The sequence below is a fragment of the Drosophila arizonae genome, chromosome X (assembly GCF_054131065.1).
Source record: "Drosophila arizonae isolate 15081-1271.41 chromosome X, UAZ_ARI_1.0, whole genome shotgun sequence".
Classification (NCBI taxonomy): Eukaryota; Metazoa; Arthropoda; class Insecta; order Diptera; family Drosophilidae; genus Drosophila; species Drosophila arizonae.
In genome coordinates, this window is record NC_142927.1 from 1,981,424 (window position 1) to 1,999,640 (window position 18,217).

An 18,217-nucleotide genomic window follows, 5' to 3' on the forward strand; every position below is an offset into this window, starting at 1 on the left:
GGATCTGTGCTTACGCACATTTCAGTACTAATTATTATAATTAAAACTGTATTATCATCTTAATTTTAGTTTGTTTTGCCATTATATCACATAATATCTGCATAATATGTATATTATCAACATGTTTGTGCATTTATTCTAATCAAAGTATTTTTTGCTTATTCTTTATGTTCGAATTCGCCAAAAGTATAACACCTTTTTTACCTGTTATAGAAAAAAGTGGTTAAAGTGCTTGTGGCTTGTTCTCTTACAGTTTGAGTAGCACTTTACGCAATCCAATATCACTCACCGTCGCAATGGAGCGCTTTTGCTCTCTGTCCTCTCTCTCTCTCTCTTTCTCTCTCTATTGCTCCCCTTCTCTCTTCATACTCTGATATCTTACGTTCGTTTTTGCGGCTGGCTGCTCTTTAAGCAATTGCCACATGCTCGTTGTTGCAAATTTGTTGCATTTTTAGCTAAAGCACGCGCGCACTCACACAAAGAGATGAACAAAAAAAAAAACAAAAACAAAAAAACACACACACACAATAAAACACAACACAAAAACCAAACAAACAATATTTGGAGATCAGACCAATAACAATAACAACAACATTTTGGATAGCGTCGCGCACTTTTGCCTGCCTGTTACCTTGTGTATAAGAAGTAACTGTATTTAAAGCTTCTGTATTTTGCCCTGCCAAACAATCGAAACCGAAACACGTTGCCGTCGTCGCCGTGACGCGGCTTCTATGTGCTCATGCTTGTCTATGCGTGTGTGTATATTTGTTCTTTGGATTTTCGTTTGTTTTCTGTTTATCGGGCAATGTGCGCGAGTGCGAGTGCGACTGCGAGTGGGCTAACGGGAAAAGCTCAGCCAAACAACTGACCGGCTGAGAGCGCCACAGCAATGGATACGCGCTCGCCATGCAGTCGCTACCGCTGACGCCGCTGCCGCCAGCGCCATCATTCGTTTATCAAAGCCCAACGAAAGTGTAAAAAGGAGAGTGTGGTGAGAACACAAATGTGAGCGTATGCGTGGCTAACGATCTGCCGATCGTGAGAGCGCGAGAGTGCATATTTGCTAAATTCGCTCACAGCATTTTATATGCATATCTCTATCTTTATACGAGCCTGCGCGTGTGTGTGTGTGCAATGAATGTGCGGCAATTGTTTGTTATTGTAGCTTTATTGCACAATCTTTACATCAAGCAGCCAGGCAAACAAGCACAAAAAAAAGTATAACAATAACGAAAGACCGATGGCGAAATACCCTGTAATCCATGTATTTGTGTATATCATTGAAATGTCTTTTATTAGAATATATGTCACGTTGATATTTATATCAAGAAATTTATCATAATGACGCACAAGATTATATTTGTTCGTGCGTTATATAGTCTCTACATTAGATTTGGATAGGGTATATCAGATTTACCCGTCAAGCGGTCACTTTCGCTGCGATGCAAATTGCAATTGCCCTACAACTGTGAACATATGAAAAAGGAACAAGTGGCTGCAATGCTGGCCAGTGCTACTCAAACTTTAGCATGCAGCAGTGAGCAGTGTGCAAAGAGAGCGTGCGAGACCGAGAGAGGGAGTGTGTGTAAATTTTGTTTTTGCTTTATTTATAATGGGCTTTTGCACAATTTACTTTTGTATATGCTTTGTATGCCAGTCAGCCGCCTTCTCACACCTCTCTCACACTGTCGCTCTCGCTCGCTCTGCCTTTCGCTCCATTCAATTGTGTTTGCGTCGGCGTGCATAAGTAAATTTCTTCTAATTTAATATTTTGTTTACATTATTTATTTATTCATTTACTTATGTATCTGGTGTGCTCGACCGACTGACTCCCTCACTCGCTCTCGCTCTCGCTGTCTCTCCCTCTCCCTCTCTCTTTATTAACGCATTTCACCTGCCAGTCGACGTCGCTGCTTTTATGCTAATTGAAGCTGGGAGTCAGGCTGATAATGCTGATCTTACCGAACGGTGACAAATTTATAACAAGAAAAAGAATATTGATATTACCGTTACACGTAATGTGAAGCAGTCTTGATTGAAGTTTGAAAGTAACTGTAAAATAGATTTGCTCATTTATGGAACCAATCAGACTTGTAAATTTCTGGAAGGGAAAGGGAAATAAAAGGGAGGGACATTTAGAAAATAAGGGAAATAATTTAAATTTGGGAATGAAATCGTAGGGAAATATTTGTTTGTATGTACATATACAATATAACAGAGTTATTTACTTAAAAAAGGTGTTATACTTTTGGCGAATTCGAACATAAAGAATATATATATATATATATATATATATATATATATTTTTTTTTTTTTTAATTTTAAATTTCATATTATATTAGTATTTTTATAAATACTCATATATATAGAAAACGGAGGGAACTATAGAAAATATATGTGTATTTTGTTATTGTAGAAAGTATTTTATACTTGTGGTTTGGGTTTGATGTTTCTATATTCATTGACGAAGCGAAAACAAGTTTATTGGCTTTGTGTAAAATTTGTCATTATGTCAAAATTCGTCATACACTCAAGTCAATAACATCCGTATAGAAATATTTAGTATATACAGATGTGCATACGCCCGTTGAAGGTGAAAAAATCGGAATAAGGAACGATATCTTCTAAAGCTTCAGAGCTAGATACTTATAATAATGATTCATATAATATAATATAAACCTCCTCTAAGAAGTTGACAAGCTTTATGCTACTTTGGAGACGGAGATATTTAAAAAGACCAGTATATATGTATATCCATTTAAAATTTATATTTTACTACATATATATAGTTCTTCATTCTAGATTTTCGTGTCAAGTAAAGAACTGAACTTGAAACGACATTGCAACTTTTATTGAATAGGTGTATATGTGTTTGGTTTACGATACAAGTATGATGCATCTCTCGTTTCACATAAAATGTGCTGCCTAGAAAAATAAAAAACCTTTGCTTTGTTAGGTGAGACATTATACTAACAAATATGGGATTACTAATGGTTATAGTAGAGACCTCTTCAATTTCAATTTTAGTTATAATTTTGTATTTATTTACCGCTACTCGATTTTCCCCTTTGAAAGCTTACAAGGAGAAGCCCTAAGCGAACCGGAAATCGCCTTTTGCCTTTGACAATTACCCTTGGGTAATTTCTTCCTGGAACTAGAAAGTTGAAGTCAACTATTTCTGCTTTGAGGAATTTTTTCCGTATTCTGAGAAGCGAGAAACATAAGCGAAAATTCCTTGAGCTCCCGAAAAGTATTTGAAATTACTTTTACTATTTTTGTTTTTTTTTTTTTTTTTTTTTGTTTTAGATTTAATTATATTGAGGATACTAGTCATTATGGATGGAAATTCTGAATTAGATAAGTTAATTTTCGCACACCCTAAAGCATACTATGCTATGCTATGATGACTGTCTAGGACTGTAGCAGTTGCTAACGATAGTTATAAAAGGATCATCAGTAGAATATATATTATACACATATGTTGAGAATTTACTGCAGTCGGACACACCCCTGGTATCAATTTCAGTTTACAGAGTATCGTTTGTAGAGTTCTCAGATAAATGAATCTATGCGATAATGGAAAATTGCAATTTCTAGGTAACGGCAAAAACAACGTGCAAAAGGAATGCGAAAAAAAAATGGGAACTGAACGGCTAACGACGCCGACTGCGACTGCGACTGCGGCTGTGATGTCCGTAACTGTAAATGCAATTGCGTGTGGGCGCATGGCCAAGGACGCAGTCGAGAGGATGCGAAATTCAATGGGCATGAATAGAGGCATAGCGAAAGAGCAAGACATAGGCCAGGGGCCAGGGGCGTGGGGCAAGCGGCAAGGGCAAGGGGGCAGTCCAGGGTTAGGTATGCTGCGTGCGACTGACAGTTGCGGACATTTTAATTAGTTATTTTTGTGCTGCTTTTTCGTATTTTTTCTTTTTTTGCTTGTTGGCTGCATTCGAGTTGCGCCTAAAAGCGCGCTGCAAAAACAAAAAACAACAACAACATGAATTGCCGCACTCACACACACGCACGCACACATAAACATATGACGGACAAACTTAACAGGAACTCACACACACACCCACACACACACACACAGACAGGGACACAGCGAGATAAAGGAGGAGAGAGCGAGAGCGAGGTAACGCGCGCATAAGCTAAAATTCTATGCAATGCAAATGTTTTTTTGTTTTTTGGTTTGTTTTTGTCTTCTGGCTTTTAACTAATATTTTGAATGCTTACCGCTGTCGGCGCTGACGCTGGCTTCTGCTGCGCTGCCGCTGCTGCTGTAAATACTGTCTGTGATTTCTTGTTTATATTTTCTGGTTTGGCATTTTGTTGTTTTTATTATTGTATTTATATTTTTTTGGTAATTGCTGCAACACATGAAAAAATTGCAAAAAAAAAAAAATAGCAACACTCGGAAATAGCAAGAAAAAGTTGCTTTACGCTATTTATTTACACGCAACACGCGAAAAAAAAAAAACAAAAAATCTGTTATTGTTTTTTTTTTTTTTGTTCTTTGTTGTAACAATAAGGAGAGCAAGCAAGGCCTAGGAAGCTGCTCGTGGTGTTTGTTATTGTATTTGTTATTTTATTTGTTGTTCTTGCTGTTGTTTGTTGGACTCGGACTCGATTTCAGAATTGTAAAAGAGGCAACTTTTTCTTACTACTCCTGTCAATGTTTTGTTTATGGCACTGGGCAGAGAGAGTTGCGCGCGCTTTCGCATCCGCCTCGCACGAGTGTCGTTGATGGACTGAACTTGCGTTTATTTACACGATGACGTTGTCGCCAGCCGCATGAGCTTTTTGGCTTCAGCTTCAGCCCTATACGCTTTGAAAAGCTCTACAAGTGCGACAGCAGCTGCTGTGAGTGTGTGAGAGTGTTTTGTGCTTACGAACAGTCGCGTCCAGCGCAATAGTGCGTGTTTAGAAAGGCTACATATGACGTTAAATATTAAACATATAGTATTATTTATCTTTTCTTCTATAAGAATAATAGGTATTTAGTATTTAGTGCTTATCCTGCAACAACACCATATATTATAATAATGTAATAATACTGGATAGCTATATTATTAGTCTACTTTTTCGGGCTGCATCGTGCAGAGCTGCCGCGTTAGCTTCGCCGTGTACATGTGTGTGTTTGTGAATATGTGTGTGTTTCATGTTTTTGTTTGGTTTCTAAAGCTGGCGCTAGCCAAAGCTTGGCTGCATTCAAGGCAGCAAGGGTTTTGGTACAGGTGCGAGCGAGATGCTGCACGTGCTTTTTGACATTAGTGTTGAGCAACGTGTGAAAGCACGTGAGCAGGCAAATTACCGCCTTTACAGCTGCTGCTGCTGCTTCTGCCAAACAGATTATTCTTACTATAATACAAATACATACACATATACACATATAGCTATACATGCAGATATAAATATATATGTATGCGTGTCTAGTTGCGTAAAGTTGGTTTATTCATCTCTTGTTGCTGCTGATGCTGTTGACCTTACCTCGCCACATATATACATATATGGTAATAGGTCCAAGAATCAACAACAATACCGTTACAGTCAACTCGACAGGATTACACATTTAAGCTTTTGTGCCAATTGGCGTCATTGTTTGAGGTTATGTATGCGTGCTGCCGAACCGAAGTGCGCTCGTCGTGTCCTCGTCCGTCCTCCCCTTTGACCCTGACAATGAGCGCCTTGCTATGTATTCATTTAATTTAATTTGTATCAGCTTAAGCTATTTAACGACCAGCGCAACAAAACGGAAACGGAAAGGAATCACCCCACATTCCCAAACACATAGTGTGTGTGTAAGAGAGAGAGAGAGAGAGAAAGAGAGAGAGAGAGAGAGAGAGAGAGTGGCGAAGGTGGCAGCGGCTGCGGCGGCGGAAGTCTAGTCATGCGCTTATTGATGTGTGTGATGTGACTCTTGTCTAGCCAGCCAGATCGTGTGCCACAGCCAAGAGTTTGTACAGTGACAGGGGCAGGGACAGACACGGTCTGTTGTTTGCATTGCTTTAAATATACGCTTTTTTAGGAGAAAAAGAAACGTAAGTGGATTAAGCTTTGCTTTGCGTTGGCTTCAGGGACACGCGAGCGAGTACACGACTTATATACTTACAGAAGGTTAAGACTATGTCAGTGTCAGCGCAAGGTAAATACAAAGCACAGCAAATATACAAAAGACAAATGTAAATACGTTTTGAATTGCGCGCGTTGATGGTACTGAACACAAGTAGTAATATCGATAGGCACGTGTGTGCGATTAGTGCGATTAGCTTTAGCTGTATGTGCCATTTTTTAGCGCTTTGCCAATATGCAAATATTCATAATTAAAACATTCAAGTTAGGCAAAGCTTTAAAAATGTATACAACAAGATAAGTATTACACTCATATTTATTATAATTCATTTATTTTAAAATTATGCGCACAGCTTGATAGAACATCATGAATCGATAGTTGAGCAATATGTGGAATAGTAAAACATGATTGTGTATAGGCACTAACTTGGTATAGGCGCTTTTCCTGCTGCAATTTAGGTTAGGTAAGTGAGAAACTTGTGAGTGATTAACTCGATAGGAGAATTATTATTAATATATAATTCAACAAATAGCTAAAGGCTGTTCGTTTGAAATTACGCGCCCAGTTTGACCGTTCGATAGTACAACAATCGATAGCTCAATAACATGTGCGAGCAATCAGCTGGTTGTGTCGTTTTTTAGCACATTTTTTGCTGTCGGCTTGCACAACGATTTTCAGGTGTTAACAAAATAATTTATTAAATTCGCTCAATTCTAACAAAAATGAGACTAACAAACGTGCTATTCAAGAAAGTCAAGAGCAAGTAAGTGATTAACTGTCATTTGGCAAAATTATGAGCAGCACTCATAGAACATTCTATCAATCGACAGGCGCATCATGGTGCTGATGGAGAGCGTGGTCAGCGGGCATCAGTTCAATCTCTTCCGTGAGCGGCTCGCAGATAAAATAGAGCTGATTCGCTTCGATCCGTATAGTGAGTGACATATACTTCAGTTCGCTACCTACTGAAATACTAATTATCATTATTTCTGTCTTCTAGTACAAAAGGAGAGCTTATATCGTGAGCGCAAGAGAATTCGCAGCGCTTAAATCGTTCTGCTGCTCCAGGGGCTTCTCTAGTGTTCCATTCTTTTCCTTGATATATATATGAATATATGTGTGTATGTAGTCGGTATGTCATATATATATATATATGTATGCACTGCATTAAAGTTCATTTTCTTATAATTGTTAATTTTCTGTTGTTTGAATCAAAGTTCTCATAGTTCCATTGCCTTTTATAAGCAAATTTTTATAAGACCAGTGGAGCTATTCTTATGCTATCTGAATATGGGTTATAAGATTAGCTCTTTTGGTCTAATAATTGTCAATCTGAAAAAAACTCATAAATGAGGAACACCATGTACATTTTTTATAAAAAAATACTTTATTTTTCATTCGCGTTGGACACACTTCTTTAGAAGACATTTTGATTTGTTGAGTTGAGTAGAGTTGGCATTGCTGGAATTATAAGTACCGACTAGCATACAAAAGGGTCTTCATAGTGAATTACAGGATATGTGTGTGGAGTACAATTATATTATTCATTTAGTGCAGTGGAGTACAATAGATCAGGTCAGAATGTGTGTGCGATTAACACGGTGTATTACAAAGTGTGCGGTAGTGTATGAGGGTGTATGGTTAGTTGTTACAGTTACAGTTAACGAGGATTGTTTAGTGTGCTTGATTAACGCGGAGAATCACAGCGCATGTTTGACTTGGTGTAGTGGTGGATGGGCTAGCTGCAGCCATTTATAGATATATTTATATTTGGGTTTACTTGAAGGGCTTCTCGGTCATGAGTAGTCCGCGCTCCCAGAGGGCCGTGGCCACCTCGATGCGGCGGTCAGCGCTGCGCAGGGGCAGCTTGCCGACCTTCAAATAGGCCGGATAGGTGGTCATCAGGGCCTCGACGGCGGGCGCCTCAGTGGGCTGGATTTCCATGTAGTTGGGCTCGTTCTTGCAGTACTCGAGAGCGTTGTCCACGTAGTAGTAGACGCGCAGGCTGCTGCCGTCGGCCACCAGGCGCAGGATGTTGGCGCGTAGTAGACGGACCTTGGTCTTCTCGGTCAGCTCGTAGTCGCAGAGGCACTGGCCGCGGCTATCAGTCATGCTGCGCGACCCAAAGACGGTGCGCGCGCTCTCCTCGGGCTTGATGCAGGGCGGCAGCGCCTCGTGCTGGAAACGCTTGGCCAGCTGATCCACGGCAGCGTCGATCTGGGCGTCGGTGGGCACCAGGTAGCGCTGGATGAGTTGCTTGGTGTCATTCATGAGCTGGTCGCGCTGCTCGCTCTGCTGGCCGCCCTTGGCCAGGCCGACGTGCTGCCAGATGTGCAGCGGCAGCCCGCGACGCAGCGAAAGATGATGCTTGATGGCGCGCTCCAAGACGGAGGGCATCAGCACCTCCAGTAGATTGGCGTACGCCTGCTGCTGATAGACGCTGAGAGTGATGTGAAGCGAGTGCTGCTTCGGTTCGGTGACGGCCTGGTGGACGGTGCCGCGAGGGAAGTAGAGAATGTCGCCCGCCTCGAGGACGGCGTCGAAGAGCGGCTGGCCCAGCTCCTCCTGCTTGTAGTTGCCGGAGGAGGTGCGTGCCAGCACGTCGGACTGGCGCGGTGGGGCGTACAGGCGCCAGCGCTTGCGGCCCTCCACCTGGATCACGAAGGCTTCGATGTCGTCGTAGTGTGGCGCGAATCCCTGGCTGTTCGGCGGAGTCAGATAGACGTTTGCCCCGACGAGGCAGTGGAAGAACTCCTGCATTGTGCTGCACAGCTGGCGCAGCTTGGGCAAATAGGTGCTCGGGTTCAGGATGCGGATGCTGCACCCATCGCCGTAGTAGCCCCAAATGGCTGGGGACATGGCGCGGCCCACCGGATTCAGGGTCTGGCGCACGCCCTTCTTATAGGTGGTCACGTCAATGTTGGTGGTGAACTCCAGTTGGTTCTCTATTAGCATCTCGTCGATCATCTGGAACGAGATCAGCTGGTTGAAGTAGTTCGGCTGCTTGCGCTTCACTTGGCATGCATTGCGCTCCCAGTACTGCTCGAAGAAGGTCTCCGAGGTTATCGGATTCAACAGCCAGTTCAGCATGCGTTTGCCCTCCTCGATGCTGTTCTCCAAATGCACCGGACCACGTAGCTTCTCAGTGCCGGTCACCAGCTGTGAAACGTTCGAGCTCAGCTTGTTCTTGTTGTTGTTATCCTTGTTGTTGTTGGCATCGTTCTTGTTGTTGATATCCTTGTTGTTGTTGGCATCCTTGATGTTGTTGGCATCCTTCTTGTTGTTGGCATCCTTCTTGTTGTTGATATCTTTGTTGTTGTTGGCATCCTTGTTGTTGTTGGCATCCTTCTTGTTGTTGGCATCTTTCTTGTTGTTGGCATCCTTCTTGTTGTTGGTATCGATGTTGTTGTTATCGTTGTTTTTGTTCTTGCTGCTTGACTTGCGCGACGGGGCCGCCATTTTGTTGGCCATCTTGTCGGCCGGAGCACTGGAGAGGCGGCACGACTTGGCACCGGTTTTGGTCAGAGATTCGCGGCTGCTCAGGCGGCACTTGTTCGGCACGGGCTTGGCAGCCGGTGCCTTGGGTGGCAGCGGACACGACTTGATCATTGTCTTCGATGGACGCGGCGGCAGCGGGCACGATGGCGCCGGCTCGGCGCGCTGCTTGCCCACCTGGGCTTGCTCCTGCTTCAGAGACATCTTCGGCTGCTTGGCTGCAGTCGGCTTATTCTTATTGTTGTTCATGTCAAAGGGCTCGTTGCGCTTGGCTGCTTTGCGTGGCTCGGCTTTAATCGGATTGGCGCTGCTGCTGCTGGTGCTGTTGAAAATGCTGCTCAGCGTGTATTCCTCAGTGAATTGATCTTCGCTTTGAGTTGTACCGTTATGCATGTAGCTATTACCGTTAGAGTCGCTCCCTTGGCCAACCGCCATTTTGGAGTCCATACCGAAATACTCACAACTGGCGCAGCTGCTGGCAGCGGCATCGCTGTCATCGAAATCATTCGAGTCGCCATCGCTGTCAAAGTCAAAATCGCTACTGTTGCTATAATCGAAGCTATCGCCACTGCCGCTCATGAAGCTGTCTTCAGTGGAGCCGAAATCGCTGCTGTTTAGGAAATCGCTGTCGATACCCGAAAAACTGCCGTTCGAGCTGCTCATTTTAGCGGCCTTCGGCTTCTGGTGCTGTTTGCCGTTTGACAGATTGAGCAACGTGCCGTTATTCTGCTGTCCATTTTCTGGTTGCTTCTGCACATTTTCTGTCACCCCAGCAGCTGATTTCTCTGCTTGCTCTTTAGCTATATTCTTCTCTCTCTTTGCAGCTTTCTTAGCAGCTTTCTTTGCTGCTTTGGCTGCGGCTTTATCTTCGGCTATATTTGCGGCTTTGTCTGCCGCGGCCTTTCGTTCTAATTTTCTTACCTCTCTTAGAGCCGCCTTTGCAGCTGCCTTTCGAGCTTCCTTCTTGGCCGCCATAGCTTCTTTAGTTTTCTTTGCAGTCTTCTTTGAAACATGTTTCGCTATCTTCATTGTGGAACGCTTCGATGTCTTCTTTGGCGCTAGACCGTAAGCGGCGTACGCTGATATGCGGTCCATTTTCAGAAAATTTTTATTTCGAGAAATTTCACAAAATTTTTTTTTTTTTTTTTTCTGTGACTTGTTACAAACTTTACACAATTCTGACAAATCTGAATTTCTCTCTGAACGAAAGGCACACGTGCTACCCGGCGAACTGTCTATATAAATATCGATGTTACAATATATATCATAGTGCGTGTATCGATGATGTTCTTCGACAGATTGAATTAAAAATAATCAAATAATTGCGATAACTTCATTTTTTTTTTTTTTTTGGTAAAATTACCACTTTCATTTTAGTAGGTGCAGTAATGCATTTGAATACATAGCTAAAAAAAAACAAACAAACAACAACAACAACAACAACACTTCATTAAAGACTTTACCAAGCAAAATAAAACGTGTGTGGGCCACTAAATAAGCGCATATCGATATCTTTTTCACCCATTACCCTGCATGCAAATGCGTGTTATCGATAGGCAAATGCCGGCTGTTTTAGTTTTGTTTATTTGCGAAATTATTGCGCCATGTCGGACGCAACCGAAGTGGCGACAACTGAAGTAGATGAACAGCCAGCGCCCGCTCCGCTGCCAGAGTCCAATGACACCCTGGAGGACGAGGAGCTGGCCAATCTGGTCACAGCAGAGGAATATCTGATGCGCAAAGATGTCCAGCTGCTGGAGTACGAGAAGCAAATGTTTCTCGACCTGGTGCACGCCGACGGCCTGCTCGTAGCAGCCAAGTAAGCTGTAGAGTCTGCTCCACTGCAAATCGCAGCTAATTCGCTCTTTACTCCGCAGAGGCCTGAGCTATGAGCGCGTGCTGCTGCACATCCTGAAGGTCTACAGCGACGCGGGCAATCTGCTGCTGGTGATCAACAGCGCCGACTGGGAGGAGCAGTATTACAAGTCCAAACTGGATGCCAAATACGTGCACGAGGTGGCCAACACGGCTACCGAGCGGTAGGTGGCGCTTCTTGATGTCCAATTGCTCCTAATATGTCTCTCTTGCCTGCAGCGAACGCGTTTACCTGGAGGGCGGCATTCAGTTTATATCCACGCGTATCCTCGTGGTTGATCTACTCAAGCAGCGCATACCCATTGAGCTGATAACGGGCATCATCGTGCTGCGCGCCCATAGCATCATCGAGAGCTGCCAGGAGGCGTTCGCCCTGCGGCTCTATCGCCAGCGCAACAAGACGGGCTTCATCAAGGCCTTCTCGAGCAGCCCGGAGGCCTTCACCATTGGCTACTCCCACATCGAGCGCACCATGCGCAATCTGTTCGTGAAGCAGCTGTACATCTGGCCGCGCTTCCATGCCACAGTGCGGGCCGCACTGCATCCGTGGCAGGCGCAGACCATCGAGCTGCACGTGCCGCTCAGCGCGCGGGTGAGCGCCATCCAGACCCACATACTGGACATTATGAACTTCCTGGTGCGCGAAATCAAGCGCATCAATCGCACCGTCGACATGGAAGCGGTCACCGTGGAGAACTGTGTCACCAAGAAGTTCCACAAGATTCTGCAAGCCCAATTAGACTGCATTTGGCATCAGCTCAACTCGCAAACCAAACTCATCGTGGCCGATCTCAAAATACTGCGCAGTCTTATGATGTGAGTGAACTAGGACGGGGCTTACAGATAGAAAGAGATATACCATGTTTTCTACAGGCAGGAATTGTAAGGCAATGGGATAGATTCGACCTATCAATCAGACTTTGTTGGTCCATCAATTTGCCAGTTAATCAATGAATCAGTCTATCAATCTCTTAATCAATAGGAAATACTCTGTGTATTAATCTTCTACTCTATGAATCAACTAGTCTATTAGTCAATCGGAGTTACTCAGTCAATCATTCAGTTAATTAACCAATCATTTTGCCGGTCAATCAATTATATAGCCAAAAATGATATTTAATTTAATCAGATAAAGTCTTTCAGTCAGATAATCTACCAGTCAATCGTTAGCTTTGTGTCAGTCAGTCAGTCAATCAAGCAGGTAGACGGTCATCAATCAATCTGCCAAGGATGAATTAATCAGTACATCTTTAATCAGATTTTGTTATCAATCAGTTAGCCAATGTCAATCAATCAGACTTAGACAATCATTCAATCATATAGTACATCTCAGTCAATCAGTCCGTTATTCATCGGATAATCACTTAGTCAATCAATCAGTCAGTCAATGTCAATTAACCAGACATAGTCAATTAATTCAGCTAGTACATCTCACTCAATCAGACATAGTCAATCAATTAATAAGCTAGTACATCTCCGTCAATCATTCATCAGTCAGTCCCTTAGTCAATCAATTAGTTAGTCTCAATCATCAATTAGTCATTCAGTCAGTCAATCAGTTAGGTATAGTTAACAATCAGTCAGTCAATGTCAATCAACCAGACATAGTCAATCAAATAATCAGTCAGTCACTTAACCAGTCCGTCAGTCACCATATAGTCTCTCAGTCAGTCAATCAATCCAGTCAGTCAATCAATCCCCTTCAATCACACACATCTAACACAGTATTATCTCCCCAGATCCACAATGTACCACGATGCCGTCAGCTCGTACGCCCTGATCAAGCGCTACCGCAGCACAGAGTACGCCATTAGCAACTCGGGCTGGACGCTCATGGATGCCGCCGAGCAGATATTCGTGCTCTCCAAGCAGCGCGTCTACAATGGACAGAATGGTGAGCTCGCTGTCCATAAATCGTGGCACGCCACCTATATCTCTCTCTCTCTCTCCCACGCACAGAATTCGAGCCGGAGCCGTGCCCCAAGTGGCAGGCGCTGAGCGAGCTGCTCACGCAAGACATACCCGGCGATATGAGTCGTCGACGAGGCGCCGACCACCTGGACCCGCCCAAGGTGCTGATACTCTGCCAGGACGCGCGCGCCTGCTACCAGCTGAAGCAGTACCTGACCCAGGGCAGCGCTCGCTATCTGCTGCAGCAGGCGCTGCGGCACGAGGTGCACGTTGGCAAGCTGAGCGACGAGTTTGCCAAGCAGAGTCAAGGCGCCGCCATGGCGGAGTCGACAACTAAGGCGGACGTCAAGGTGGAGCCGGACACTCCGGCTGCTGCTCCTCCAGCAGCGCCCGTGCTCGACGAGCTCTCTCAGCTGCTGAGCGAGACGGATGCGGAGGCCCAACTGCAGCAGCAGCTGTTCGAGGAGAGCTACATGCTCACCATGACCCAGGCCGCGCCCAACGATCCCGATCCGAATGCCTCGATCTTTGAGATCATACCCGAACTGGAGCAGTTCGATGTGTCGGCGGCACTGGCCGCCCATCGACAGCCCTGCATTTGCCTGCAGACCTTCAAGACGGAGCGCGAGGGCTCCATGGCCCTGGAGCACATGCTGGAGCAACTGCAGCCGCACTATGTGATCATGTACAACACGAATGTGACGGCCATACGGCAGCTGGAGGTCTTCGAGGCGCGTCGCCGCCTGCCGCCCGATGACCGCATGAAGATCTATTTCCTAATCCATGCGCGCACCGTCGAGGAGCAATCCTATTTGACCAGTTTGCGTCGCGAGAAGTCCGCCTTCGAGCTAATCATCGAAACGAAGAGTGTGAGTGAAAGAGATAGAGAGAGAGAGAGAGAGAGAGACGGAGAACGAGAGAGAGCACTTAGATACCAGACGAGAGAAATTAGAGCAGAGAATATAGAAGATGTAATAGAAAAGATTGGCTGAGGGTAAAGTGAGGGGAAAGAAATCGGAAATGTCTGGGAGAACTGGTTAGAGCGAGAAGAGGAATAAAGAGGAAGAGAGAGAGAGGGAGAGAGGAGAGGACGGACAGATTGTATTAAAGAGGAATTTTAATTTTTTACATCTTTATAGAGAGTGAAATTAAGAGGAGAAAGTTTTATTTCGAATACATGAGAAGCGGGGAGAAAGGCGGAAATTAAGAATAATTGTAATTAAACAGCTCAAAGAAATAATTTCAAAATAGATATAATATCTTAAAAATATGTAAAGAAGAGATACGAAAATTGAGATGTATATGAGATTCGCAGAGAAGGCCGATAGTTAGAAATATGCTTTTAGATTTTCCTTGCATTCGCTATGAGATGGGAGATCATAGCTGAGGTATATGTAGATAGGGTATCTATTAGCCTGGCAATGAATGGAAGCTAACTCCGGTTTCATCTATTCCTATAGAAAATGGTCATACCAGAGTATCAGGATGGCAAGACGGACGAAGCCTTTGTGCTCTACAAGAGCTACGACGACGAGGAGCCGACGAACGCGCAGACGCGTCAAGGCGCCGCCACGGGCGTGGCATTGGCCAGTGCACGGGTCACGCCCAAGATCATCGTGGACATGCGCGAGTTTCGGTCCGATCTGCCGTGCCTGATCCATCGGCGCGGCCTGGAGGTGGTGCCGGTGACCATCACCATCGGCGACTACATTCTGACGCCGGAGATGTGCGTGGAGCGCAAGTCGATCTCGGATCTGATCGGGTCACTCAACTCGGGCCGGCTCTACAATCAGTGCGTGCAGATGCAGCGCTACTACGCCAAGCCCATCCTGCTCATCGAGTTCGACCAGAACCGGCCGTTCCACTTGCAGGGCAAGTTCATGCTCTCGCAGCAGACGACGGCCACGAATGCGGACATCATGCAGAAGCTGCAGCTGCTCACGCTGCACTTCCCGCGGCTGCGCCTCATCTGGTCGCCCAGCCCGTATGCGACGGCCCAGCTCTTCGAGGAGCTGAAGCTGGGCAAGGAGGAGCCGGATGCCCAGGTGGCCGCCGCCCTGGGCAGCGACGAGGCCGGCCCAGCGCCGGGCGAGCAGCTGCAGTATAACAACGCCATCCACGACTTCCTGCTGCGTCTGCCGGGCGTCCACACGCGCAACGTGCACGGGCTGATGCGGAAGGGCGGCAGCCTGCGTCAGTTGCTGCAGCTCAGCCAGACGGAGCTGGCCGAGCTGCTGCAGTCGCAGGAGAGCGGCAAGCTGCTCTGGGACATACTGCATGTGGCGCATCTGCCCGAAAAGGACGAGGTCGCTGGCTCCTCGGCGCTGCTGGCGGCGAGCAAACAATTTGGCAGCGGGTCACACAATCGTTTCCGCAAGGCAGCCAGCGAGGCGAGACGAGGCAGACGTTGATGCTGATGAGAAGGTGGAGAAGGAGAAGGGGAGCTGCAAAAGCAGTTGTTGAGCAGGAGGAGAGGAAGGAGCAACAGATGGCAGCAGGTGGGAGGAGATGAAGTAAGCAGGAGGAGAGACAGAGCAGGAGGATGGAGGGAGTGTCGAGTAGCAGCACGAGAAGATGATGACTAGAATGAAGAAGGCAAGACTGAGAAGAAGCAGGAGAAGAAAAAGGAGGCCAATGAGAAGGCGGAGAATGCGAGGAGAAAGTGCTAACTGGAACAGCTGCAGCAGCATCAGAAGGAGCCCAAGGAGAACAAGCAGATGAAGGAGGAAAAGAGACGAGACGAGAGCAGTAGCAACAGCAGAGGAGGAGGAGGAGGCGGAGTGGGCGTAGGAAATGAGAAGGCAAAGCTGATAACGAGATGCTCATAAAGCAAAGTTAATGCAATTTGTTCGCGTTCAACGTGGGCAATGAGCGCGCGCGCCTTGGGAACAGTCAAGCAGGACAAACAGGCGCAGCAGACGGCAAGCTGCTGACCGCTCTCTACCTGAGGCGGGAGGCGAGTGGCGGGCTGGCAAGAGGGCGTGGCGGGGCGGCAATCGATTCGAATGCATTTTTAATGCTCCCACTGCAGTTGCACGCAATCGGTCGACTTCCTTCCTGCTCCCCAAGCGCTGTGGCGCCAACTGCCAGCAGTCCCAGCAATCAACAGCTGCACAGATGCGCGTCAGCTAGTTTTCCGATGCCTCAAGGCATATACCCTGTAATAATAATCGTTAGCTTATGCTATTTATATGTATTTGTAAGCAGTTGTTTATGGTTTTTGTTTGGATGAAAGTCAGCTAGACTGCCAATCAGAGAGAGAGCGAGAGAGAGAGAGAGAGAAAGATAATATACCCTGTTATAAGCTAGTTTAGCGTATGACCTATTCACTACTATTTAAAAAAAAAATTATACTGTTCCTTAGTTGGTTGTAAGACAAATATGCCATGCGTAAAAGCAAAAGCTAAAGTAAAGAAGAAACATGCACACCTACATATACCCTGTAAATATTAAATGCCCTTTCAAATGCTATGTGATTAACTTGCAGAAGTTAAATATGGCTTGGATATACTTTTTTTTTATACGTAACTGCTTATCTATTTCCATCTACCCTGTAAATTATTTAGTACACAAAGAAGTTCACAATATTGATTCGATTCGATTGAAATGGAATGAATGGATTACTTAGAATAAGATAAGAATATGCAGATAAGAATAATATTGAAATGTTATACCCTATACGCTTTTTAATACGGGTATACACAACTATCTGCTATACCTAATTATTACTTATTCCGAAAGATCAGAGAACCGAAAAATGTATTACAGCTTAAACATCTATATACAATACCCTATACAAACTAATTTTCGGGTATACACATTCACTTGAATATAGGATAAAACATTCTGAAATGAGACTCGTGGCTGCCTACCCTATATAAGCCTTAGCAGGGTATCTATAACTATCTGAGACTGCGATTGCCTCACGTAGGATATAGTCTACTCTAAATTCTGCCTAGATTATCTAAGGCCCAACTGCAGGATATCTGCTAGTCGCGTTGCATACATTCAGCTGCTGCGATGCGATGAACAATCGAAGAGAAAATGCCAATTCATGCCTCAATCAGTAACTGAAAAGTCAGAAATGGAAATGCAAACAGAAATAGAATCACAAATCTGAAACTGAAACTGAATTTGAATTGGAATTTGAATAGCAAACGCGGCCGAATTTGGGGCCTCCAAATGATGTAGTCAATTTAAGCACTTGATGCGCTACACAAATGGGGCATTGCGATGCGGGCATGGCATTTGCCATACTAATTATAATTTCCTGGAAAAGTTGGGAGTTTCTTTAAAGTTGTTGACGTTGATTGGGGATTTAGTTTTCTAGCTTGAGAATTATTTCAATTATTCGATTCGATTTCGAAATATATCTTCATCGGAATCAGCGATTAAGTGAGTCTTCCGTATTGCCAAGAAGTTCACGTGAATGTGTATACTCTGTATAGCCAATGAATGTTAATATAGGGTATATTGGAACTATGAAACTTGATTAAAGTTGTGTACTATGAATCACCTAACGTAGCACTCAATATTTCTCTAACTATTCTTCATTCAATCTGATCTCCAGATTTCAACAAGACACTTATTCGAATTGATCGATAATTATCGATATGTATAGATAAAGAAAATACTTGCGAGTACTAATACCTATTACTTTTTAGTTAGCTTTGTCCCTCAAAACTGGTGAATATCACGTCAGGTCTATCTAAATTATTTATATATGTATTTTTACAGGGTATGTGATAGTCGATTACATTATTTTTGTAGTAAAAAGTTCGAAATTCGACCAGAAATATATCAATCAAAGTATAAATTGTTTTATGCAGGGTATCCGCTAGTCGTTCACTTTCCGCTATT

At 44.6% G+C, this 18,217-nt stretch overlaps 4 protein-coding genes across 7 annotated transcripts in view; 2 read left to right on the forward strand and 2 right to left on the reverse strand.

Moving 5' to 3' along the window:
* The window catches only part of norpA (no receptor potential A), a 64,420-nt gene extending 59,604 nt beyond the window's left edge, over positions 1-4,816 (reverse strand). For 2 of the 4 annotated variants that reach the window (XM_018015065.2, XM_018015067.2), the window contains exon 1: positions 4,240-4,770. The gene's annotated coding sequence lies outside the window, so the exon portion shown is untranslated. Of the gene's footprint in view, positions 1-289; positions 598-4,239 lie in introns of those variants that run through there. The other 2 variants (XM_089475662.1, XM_089475663.1) reach the window with 2 other exon arrangements.
* Positions 4,817-6,698: 1,882 nt separating this feature from the next.
* Positions 6,699-7,271, forward strand: mRpL33 (mitochondrial ribosomal protein L33). Its single transcript, XM_018016768.2, has 3 exons — positions 6,699-6,839; positions 6,907-7,010; positions 7,077-7,271. Exons 1-3 carry the CDS (start codon positions 6,799-6,801, stop codon positions 7,124-7,126), a joined length of 195 nt encoding a protein of 64 aa, XP_017872257.1. The 5' UTR covers positions 6,699-6,798; the 3' UTR covers positions 7,127-7,271.
* A 173-nt stretch (positions 7,272-7,444) lies between these two features.
* Positions 7,445-10,817, reverse strand: NO66 (Bifunctional lysine-specific demethylase and histidyl-hydroxylase NO66). Its single transcript, XM_089473144.1, has one exon. The coding sequence runs from the start codon at positions 10,664-10,666 to the stop codon at positions 7,853-7,855; it is 2,814 nt and encodes a 937-aa protein (XP_089329270.1). The 5' UTR covers positions 10,667-10,817; the 3' UTR covers positions 7,445-7,852.
* Positions 10,818-10,925: 108 nt separating this feature from the next.
* Positions 10,926-17,877, forward strand: mei-9 (DNA repair endonuclease XPF mei-9). Its single transcript, XM_089473143.1, has 6 exons — positions 10,926-11,390; positions 11,449-11,610; positions 11,666-12,262; positions 13,186-13,340; positions 13,406-14,226; positions 14,818-17,877. Exons 1-6 carry the CDS (start codon positions 11,176-11,178, stop codon positions 15,766-15,768), a joined length of 2,901 nt encoding a protein of 966 aa, XP_089329269.1. The 5' UTR covers positions 10,926-11,175; the 3' UTR covers positions 15,769-17,877.
* Positions 17,878-18,217: the final 340 nt, after the last annotated feature.